This window comes from Oxyura jamaicensis, chromosome Z (assembly GCF_011077185.1).
Source record: "Oxyura jamaicensis isolate SHBP4307 breed ruddy duck chromosome Z, BPBGC_Ojam_1.0, whole genome shotgun sequence".
NCBI lineage: Eukaryota > Metazoa > Chordata > Aves > Anseriformes > Anatidae > Oxyura > Oxyura jamaicensis.
In genome coordinates, this window is record NC_048926.1 from 10608639 (window position 1) to 10617547 (window position 8909).

General features: G+C 62.2%; 2 protein-coding genes across 3 annotated transcripts in view; both read left to right on the plus strand.

The window, feature by feature from the left end:
• Nucleotides 1–5322, plus strand: part of GBA2 (glucosylceramidase beta 2) — an 11215-nt gene extending 5893 nt beyond the window's left edge. Inside the window, exons 9-17 of the mRNA XM_035310185.1 lie at nucleotides 100–284; nucleotides 463–567; nucleotides 1005–1112; nucleotides 1379–1530; nucleotides 1643–1749; nucleotides 1876–2018; nucleotides 2103–2218; nucleotides 4216–4407; nucleotides 4488–5322. Coding sequence (XP_035166076.1) covers nucleotides 100–284; nucleotides 463–567; nucleotides 1005–1112; nucleotides 1379–1530; nucleotides 1643–1749; nucleotides 1876–2018; nucleotides 2103–2218; nucleotides 4216–4407; nucleotides 4488–4799 — 1420 coding nt within the window. The 3' untranslated portion in view covers nucleotides 4800–5322. The remainder of the gene's footprint in view (nucleotides 1–99; nucleotides 285–462; nucleotides 568–1004; nucleotides 1113–1378; nucleotides 1531–1642; nucleotides 1750–1875; nucleotides 2019–2102; nucleotides 2219–4215; nucleotides 4408–4487) is intronic.
• A 110-nt stretch (nucleotides 5323–5432) lies between these two features.
• On the plus strand, nucleotides 5433–7195 carry LOC118156393 (avidin-like). 2 transcript variants are annotated; one of them, XM_035310439.1, is made up of 4 exons: nucleotides 5433–5563; nucleotides 6245–6458; nucleotides 6827–6947; nucleotides 7016–7195. In XM_035310439.1, the coding sequence occupies exons 2-4, from the start codon at nucleotides 6287–6289 to the stop codon at nucleotides 7047–7049; spliced, it is 327 nt and encodes a 108-aa protein (XP_035166330.1). In that variant the 5' UTR covers nucleotides 5433–5563; nucleotides 6245–6286; the 3' UTR covers nucleotides 7050–7195. The 2 variants fall into 2 exon arrangements, with proteins under 2 accessions (XP_035166330.1, XP_035166329.1); XM_035310438.1 differs by lacking the exon at nucleotides 5433–5563 and adding an exon at nucleotides 5823–6063.
• The last annotated feature ends 1714 nt before the right edge of the window (nucleotides 7196–8909 follow it).

Sequence of the window (8909 nt, forward strand, 5' to 3'; positions counted from 1 at the left end):
GGGGGCTTTGGGGGGAGGGACCCCCTGGGGACCCCCGGGGGGGGCAGGGGGTGGTTTTTTTTTTCCCCCCCCCCCCCCCCCCCCTCTCTGCCCCCGCAGCCAGCTGCCCTCCTGGTACAAGTCGGCGCTGTTCAACGAGCTGTACTTTGTGACGGACGGGGGCACCGTCTGGCTGGAGCTGCCCCACGACTGCCTCCCCCAGGAGCTGCAGGGGCCGGGGGTAGCCAGCCTGTCCCACCTCCTCCCTGTCCTGCGGGAGTACGGAAGGTTTGCTTATTTAGAAGGTAAATCCCAGGGACAGTATGGACAGTCCCAAAAGCATCCTCCCCCTGCTGTCCCCGGGCAGTTTGAGCAGCCCCTGCGGGTTGAAGCCCTGCGTGGCACGGGGAGGAGGGAGACCTGCCCTTCCTGAGGTCCCCATGGCGGGTCTCTCCTCCCTCACTGCCTCTCCGGTGCTTGCAGGGCAGGAGTACCGCATGTACAACACCTACGACGTCCACTTCTACGCCTCCTTCGCCCTCGTCATGCTGTGGCCCAAGCTGCAGATCAGCCTGCAGTACGACATCGGTGAGCTGTGGAGGGTTTGGGATGCCTTCTGCTGGCGCTGCAGAGCCAGCGTCCCCCTCCAGCCCCCCTGCCGAGCCCTGGGATTTGCGAACCCCCTGTGCCATGCCCTGTTGGTGCCTCTTGGCATCTCTGTCTAGCACTGGAAATGCTCTTGCTGTGCTAGGGCAGTCCCTGATGCCAACAGGTCTCCTCGTGCCCCTCGAGGAGAAGCGTGGGGCTGTTTGCAGACCCTGATGCTCTGGATGGGCTCCGCCAGCAGGGAGCTGAGCCCTGTGCTGGGGGCTGAGCCCCCTGGGCTTCCCTCCCCACCCTGGCTGATGCCACTGCCTTGCTTACAGCCACGTGGGGTCCTCAAGCCTGGCTTCATAGCATGGGCTGGGGACCATGGGGCTCGCTGCAGTGCTTCCTACCTTGCTAACACCCCGTGCCCTTTCCAGCCGTCACGGTGGTAAACGAGGACGTGGAGCCACGGCAGTACCTGATGAGCGGCCAGACAGCCCAGGTGAAGCTGAAGAACGTGGTGCCCCACGACATCGGGGACCCAGGTGAGGGGTGCAGCACGTCCCTTTCTCTGTAAGAGAGAGAAGTGGTAAGAGGCTTGGGTGGCGCTGGAGGTGCAGGACGGGGACGGCAGTGCACGCTCTGCATGGAGCTCACGCAAGGGAGACGGAGGGATGGTGAGCAGCAGGGCCGCAGTGGGTGCGATAAATTGCCGCAGTGCTGCTCGGCGTGGTGCTTTGGGGACCTCCTGTCTCTGAGCGGGGCCGGCAGCTGCTTGTGGCCCTGCTGCATCCGCTCCGTCCCCGCGCAGACGACGAGCCCTGGCAGCGCGTCAACGCCTACCTGGTTCACGACACGGCCAACTGGAAGGACCTGAACCTGAAGTTCGTGCTGCAGGTGTACCGCGACTACTACCTGACGCACGACGCGCTGTACCTGCGGGACATGTGGCCGGTCTGCCAGGTACGGGGGGGGACACCCTGCCCCTCCAGTGGTAGGGGTGACACGGCACCCCACGGCTTTCCACGGGAGACATCCCGAGAGGGGCTGCGTGACCTCCTCCTGCCTCCCGCAGGCCGTGATGGAGTCGGAGCTGAGGTTTGACACGGATAACGACGGGCTGATCGAGAACGGGGGCTTCGCTGACCAGACGTACGACGCGTGGGTGGTGAACGGAGCCAGGTGAGCAGGAGGGCTGGGTGATGGAGAGCAGCCTCGGGGGAGCACAGGAGCTGGGGACACACTCCCCAGCCGTCCTGGGAGCTCCGTGCAGCGCTGCCAACGCTGCTGTCCTTCTTGCACCGGCAGCGCCTACTGCGGTGGGCTGTGGCTGGCGGCCGTCCGGATGATGTGCAAGATGGCAGAGGTGCTGGGGGACAAGGAGACCCAGCACAAGTACAGCGGCATCCTGCAGAAGGGCAAGGAGGCCTTCGAGAGGATGCTGTGGAACGGTGCGCGCTCACCGGTGGGAAACCACGCCGGGAGGGGTGCTGGGGTCGGCTACCCGCTTACCCTTTTTTTGTTGCCTTTTCCAGGGAAATACTACAACTACGACAGCAGCGGGAGCGACACCTCCAGCAGCATCATGTCGGACCAGTGTGCGGGGCAGTGGTTCCTGGGTGCTTGTGGCCTGGACCAGGGGGAGCTGGAGGTGAGAGGGAGGACGGGGGAGGCTCTGCTTGCAGCAGGGTGAGCGCCTGCTGTGGGCCTGGGGGGGCTCCAGCCCCTCCTGTGCACGGGGCAGCGCTGGGGTGGAGGCTGTTTGAGGCTAATCAGTGCGATAATGAGTGCTTAGGGACAGGCTGTGCGACAGGAGCCTGCAGCCTCCTCCAAGCCTGGCACACTGCTAGCCAGGTCCCGCTGGGCTGTGTTCTCAGCAAAATGGTATTTGTTTAAAAAAAAAAAAAAACGGAGAAAACACGCGTTTCCACATGCTGTGCGCTGCCCGGTATGAAGTCCTAAGTGTGTTGGAGGAGACGAAGGCCGGTTTGGGGCCCGAAAGGCCGCAGCTGTTTGGTCGTGAGAGAAGAATTTCGCTGGAGACTGCTGGCGTGCAACAGGGGGGCAGCGAGAGCAGCGGCGGTAGCGTTGCGCCCGGGACGCGGCGGGGCAGCAAAGAGCTCTGCTACGGGTTATTTCCGAGCAGCAGAGACCTGACAGACCCCGCTGCTGGAGAGCAGAGCGCTGCGATGGTGATGGAAGCAAAGGGCAGCCCCTCCGGGTGCCGGAGGGCCGTGGGTCGCCTCTGCTGGTGCTGAGGGGTTGCCCCAGGCGCCCTCTCCTGCGAGCAGCCTGCAGGATTTGGGAAGCTGCCCTCCTGCAGTTACTCCAGCCCTGTGCCGCGGTGCTCCAGCAGCATTTTTGGATGTGGAAAATGTGGCACGGTCCAAAATCTCGACTCTGTTTTTGTTGACGTCGGACTCCACTGCTTTCTGTGCTCTCTGGTGAGCTTTGAGTTTGCTGGAGGCTGCACTGGTGAACTTCTCTGTTTACTACGGTCATCCATTCTTTGGGTGATTTTTTTTTTTTTTCTTTTTACGTGTTTTGATCCCTCGCTCTGCTGGCAGCACTCCCGCTTGTAACGTGTTCCTGCTGCGTGTACGGGTCAGTAACGGAATGCGAAGTCAGAAAAATCAGTGACCTCAGCCCTGAAGAAACTCTGCCCCGAACCATCCCGCAGGAGAAGAGGCTTCCCAGACAATGCTTGCGCTTATCTCTTAATCCAGAGCCACGCCAGAAACATGACTGTATCGGATGCCTGGCTTTAGCACAGACAAAAGGGACCTGCTGCCTTTCCCTGGAAGAGTCCACAGAAGCCAGCGGGTTAGCCTGCTCCCAGGCGGTGACCGCCCCTGCGTCGATGCATTTTGGCTTTCATCCCCAGCAAACCGTGGAAAAGCATTATTTACTTCCAGCTGCGTGCAGGGGCTCTTTGTCCTCATGCAACCGTCCCTGCTGCTTGGGCAGTTGGCCTTTTCATGCTCGGGTTGTTCCGTTTTGGTTTGGTTTTGCAAGAGCTTACTCAGCTCTCCCAAGTGTCGTGAGCTTTTGGCTGCAGTTTGTTGAATAACTTGTTTTTCCCCCCGTCAGGTGGGGGTGCGGGGCAGGTTCTGCACTTCCTCCCCTGTTCTACAGAAGCGTCTGTTTGTTTAGCGAGCGCCGATGACCTTTCACAGGCCTTTAACTTTTACTAGGGGTGAAAGTTTCAAGCCTCTGGTGCCAGACCCAGCGAGCCACGGGACGTGTCGCTGGTCCAGACTCAGCGCCCTGCTGCCCCTGCTCGCCTCAACCTTTGGCTGGGGCCGCGGTCCTGCCTCGCTGCAGGAGGGATTGAAGTCCTCCTGAAAGCGGTGAAAAACGAGCCCTGATTTATCTTATTCCGCTGAGCTGAATATAGATTCCCATGGCCGTAACTGGGAATTCAGACGTGGCGTGTCCCGGTGTGGCCAGCCTGTCACCGGTTTTGGCTGGTGGCTGGAGGGGGTTGTGGACCATGCATGCCGGAGGTGTCACCACCAGAAAGTGTGCATGAAGTTCTGCATCTCCCCCGAGCAGCTGCTTTTCTCTTTGGGGAAGAAAAAGGTGTTCTCCATCCAGTTTCTTATGGAGAAGCTACTCCCGGGTCACTAAGCCTCTCTCTCTGTGCAGGTCTTCCCCAAGAGCCACGTTGTCAGCGCCCTGCAGACCATCTTTGAGAAGAACGTCATGGGCTTTGCCGGCGGCACCATGGGGGCGGTGAACGGCATGAGGCCCGACGGCGTGCCCGACACCTCCAGCGTGCAGTCCAGCGAGGTGTGGATCGGCGTTGTCTACGCCTTGGCTGCCACCATGATCCAGGAGGTGAGCGGAGGTGGGGTGGGTGGAGGTGGCCGGTGTCCTCTCCAAGCGGCGCACACGCTGATGGTTTCCTCTTCCCCCAGGGGATGGTGCAGGAGGGATTTCACACGGCCGAGGGCTGCTACCGGACGGTGTGGGAGCAGCTGGGCATGGCCTTCCAGACCCCCGAAGCCTACTGTGAGAAGAAAGTCTACCGCTCGCTGGCTTACATGCGGCCCCTCAGCATCTGGAGCATGCAGCTGGCCCTGGAGAGCCGAGCTGGCCGGGCACCCCCTGCCCCCCCGGCCCTCTCCAGCCCTGTGCCTGGTGGCACCGAGCAAAGCATTGGGGATAACCTGGGCCCAGTGGCCTCGGCTGGAAGGCAGGGACCTTGTCCTGTGCCTCCCTCACTTTAAGGATGCCCAACTTGCCCTTTCCTTCCCTACCTCCTCAGCCCCTAAGCTACCTCCCCCTCGCCTGGGAGGGGCTCCCAGCCCCTCCTGCTGCACACGAGGGGGCTGGAGGCACACTTTGCGTCCCATCACCCCTGCGGCTGATGGGGAGGTGCTGCTGTGCCCTGTGCTGTCCCCTCCCCAGGGCTCCACCAGCCTGCAGGATCCCTCCCCAGCACCCCTCATGGCCAGGAGCAAGCGTGACCTCTCCTGCAGGCTGTGGCTGGTAGGGTGCAGGGCTGGGTGCAGGACGTGGCCGCCCCCACCACCCGCACGTAGACACGTGGATGCTGTAGTGCGCAGCCCCCCGGGCTGACCCCCACAGCTGGGGGGGGTCCGGCTGGAACAATCCCCGGGGGGGGCGATGACAATCCCAGCCCCAACAGCGCCCGGCCTGGTCTGGCACCGTGCCGCGAGCTGGGGCAGGCAGGGGAGCAGGTTTTAGAGGATTATTATTTTAAGTTCTTAATAAACTACTGTCCAGGTGTCTGTCTTGTGGTTCCTGGGACCGTGGTGGGGTGGTCTTGCCTGAGGGTTGGTGATAGGAGCAAGAAGTGTCCCCTACCCACAAATGCACTGAAACTGGCACAGGTACCAAAATGCCACCAGGCTGCTGGGGCTGGCCCTGTGACCAATGTGCCACCAGCTCCTGGGTCACAGGTCCTGAGGACAACGTGGCTCCTGCGGTCATGCACTGATGGCACCAGTGACAACTGGAAAGCCACCAGGTGAGCGGGGCAGAGGCACGGGCCCTGGGCAGCAACCTGGTGGGCACAGTGCTCTACACCCCTGGCACCAGAGAGGGACACAGAGGCATGTGTGTCCCCCACAGGGCCACCGTTACGTTTCCCCCTCCGTCCCTGCAGGGTTGGCACCAAATCTTCACCTCCCTGCGCCCCTTGGCATGAGGGTGACCCCGTGGGGTCCCAGGCCGGTGACGATGTGCTGGATCCCGTGACCCCTGCCCTGTGGCGTGCCGGCACCAGCAGTGGCGCCCACGTCACGGCGTCCCCTGTGCCACCACAGGCGGTGGCCCGTCACCAGCGGGTGACCCTTGGCAGGAGGCCCAGAGGCACCACGCAGCCCCCGCCGCTATAAACGGGACCGAGCGGGGCTGGAGCTGCGCAGGCAGAGCCTGGCCCCGGCAGGCACGGCCATGGGGAGCCTCCGCTGCTGCCTCCTGCTCGCCCTGGCCCTGCTCGGCCTCCGGCCCGCTGCTGCCGGGAAGGTGAGGGCTGCTGGGGGCCTGCCGGCCGTGCCATGCCGTGCCGAGCTGTGCCAAGCCGTGCTGAGCTGTGCTGTCGCAGGGGTGCAGCGCGTGTGGCTGTGGGGTTGCATGGCTTTGGGGATGCATGCTTTCGCCGTGCCGTGCCGTGCCACACCGCCCTGTGCTGTCCCCCGGTCCCCAGTGTGACCTGCAGGGCCTCTGGAGGAACGAGCTAGGCTCCAACATGACCCTCCTGGCCTTGGACATGGATGGGACCTTCTCTGGCTCCTACCACACCGCGGTGGCAGCCACCGACAAGCAGATCCTGGTGTCGCCCCTGCAAGGAGCCCTGCAGCCCCCCGGCACCAAGGGGCAGCAGCCCACCTTCGGCTTCACCGTGCAGTGGCAGTTTGCAGGTATGGCAGCACCGGCATGGTCCCGGGGCAGCCAGTGAGCGCTGTCTGTCTGTCTGTCTGTCTGCCTGTCTGTTGGGGGGGGTTGGTAGGACTCTCCGTCTGCCCTGGCAATGGGGAAGGGGTGTCTGCCCACCTGGGGAAGGTGGCCGGGGTATTCATCTGTTTGTCGGTGGGAAAGGGCAGGGCTGCTGTCCAAAAATCTGTCCGGGTGACGGGGAAGACTTGCACCCCAGGCGCATGGCAGGGAGGTCTGTCTGTCTGCACAGGGCGCGTGGCAGGGCCTCTCTGTCGGAGGGAGGCGACCGAGGTTCCCCCGCTCGGAGCCACCAGCACTGAGCCCCCCTCTGCCCCCGTTTCACCCCGCACAGACTCCACCACCGTCTTTGTGGGCCAGTGCTTCGTGGACCGCCGTGGGAAGGAGACGCTGGAGACCGCCTGGCTCCTGCGGGAAGGGGTCCCCTCCCGCAGGGACGTCTGGAAGGCCACCAGGTGAGCCCGGCCCTCGCTGCCACCCATGCAGCACCCGCTCCCACCCCACTGACCCTGCTCCCCCTCAGGGTTGGCACCTCCGTCTTCACTCGCATCAAGTGACGGGGACCCAGCCGCCTGTGCCACGCGGTCCTGGGGCTCTCTGCTGTCCTGCTGCCTGCCGGATCCCTCCCAGTGCCTCCCAGTGCTTCCCAGTGCCTCCCAGTGACCCCGCACCACGAGCCTAATAAACCCTCCTGCGCTCAGCAGAGCTTTGCCCTGTGTGTCTCTGTCACTCCCCTGCGGCCGAGCGTGGTGGAGGAGGCGGGCACAGGTCTGTCCCCTTAGCAGGGACACGAGGCTGTGACACGGCCATCGAGGAGTTTATTCCCCTGGCAGCACCCAGGGCACACCTGGCTGTGGGACAAGTGCCCTCCGTGTGTGCCCGAGCAGCCCTGCAGCCCCTCCACTGAGCGCTGTCTGCAGCAGAGCACCCTGATGCCAGTGGGGACAAGGTCCCCGGTGCCAGCAGCCAAGGCGCTGTGCCTGCAGCCCGACAGACAGTGGGGACAGCAACTGGGTCAGTGGGCAGTGGGGGACACGCTTCCAGCGAGTGCTGGCTGCTGCAAGTGAAAAATTCTCTCCTGCACGCTCCTTCCACATGCACAGCATTTGGTCCAAGCATCCGCTTCAAAGGAAGGTGAGAATTAGGAACAGGGGCCATGGGCTGGCCAAGGTAGTTGCAAGGCATGTCCTTATCTGAGGACACCCGGTATCCTGTCAGACCATTTGTGCACAGACAGCTCCTACCAAACTGTTCACCAGTGTCTCAGCACCCAGCTCTTCAAATGCCCAACTCCTCAGCACCCAGCTTCTCAGCCCCAAACACCTCAGCATTCAACACCTCAGCGCCCAATTCCTCAACCCTCAACTCCTCAGCACCCAACTCCTTTGGTGGTTTTACTCGGGTGGGCAGCCGAGCTCCACCACAACCACTCTCTCACTCCCCCTCCCCTCCTCAAAGACAAAGGGGGAGCAAATACGACGCAAAGGGCTCAAGGGTTAAGATAAGGACCGGGAGATCACTCCACAATTCTCGTGATGGGCAAAACAGACTCAGCATAGGCAGATAGTAAGATTTATTGCCTATTAGTAACAAGCTAGAGAAGTGAGAAATAAAGGAAAAACCAAAAGCACCTCCCCCCATCCGCCCTCTTCCACCTCCTCCCCCCGAGTGGTGCAGGGGAACGGGGCAATGGGGGTTATGGTCAGTCTCTAGCACTTTCTCTCTGCCGCTCCTTCTCGGTCGCTCCCATCCCCTGTGCTGTGGGGTCCTTCCCACGGGATGCAGTCCTTGCTGAACTGATCTGGCGTGGGCTGCCCACAGGCAGCAGCTCTTCAAGAACTGCTCCAGATATGGGTCCGTAGCACGGGGTCCATCCCTCAGGAGCAAACTGCTTCAGCCTTGATCCCCCACAGGCAGCAGCTCCTGCCATGTCACCTGCTGCTGCAGGTCACCGTGGCTCCTCTCCACGGGCTGCAGCGTGGAACCCTGCTCCACCGTGGTACTCCATGGGCTGCAGGGGGACATCCTGCTTCACCTTGGTCCTCACCACAGGCCGCAGGGGACTTCTGCTCCGGTGCCTGGAGCACCTCTCCCCCTCCTTCTTCACTGACCTTGGCACCTGCAAGGCTGTTCCTCACTCCTCTCACTCTCCCAGCTGCCGTGTGGAGCGTTTTTTTTTTATTATTTTTTATTTTCATTTTCCCTGTCTTTATTATGCTCTCACAGAGGCACAAACAACATCACTGGCTCAGCTCTGATCAGCTGTGGAGCCCTTACCTCCTTACCTAACCTGGGGCAGCTTCTAGAAGCTCCTCACAGAAGCCACCCTGCCACCAAAACCTTGCCACATAAACCTGCTACTCAGCACCCAACTGCTCAGCATCGACACCTCAGTACCCAGCTCGTGAGCACCCAAC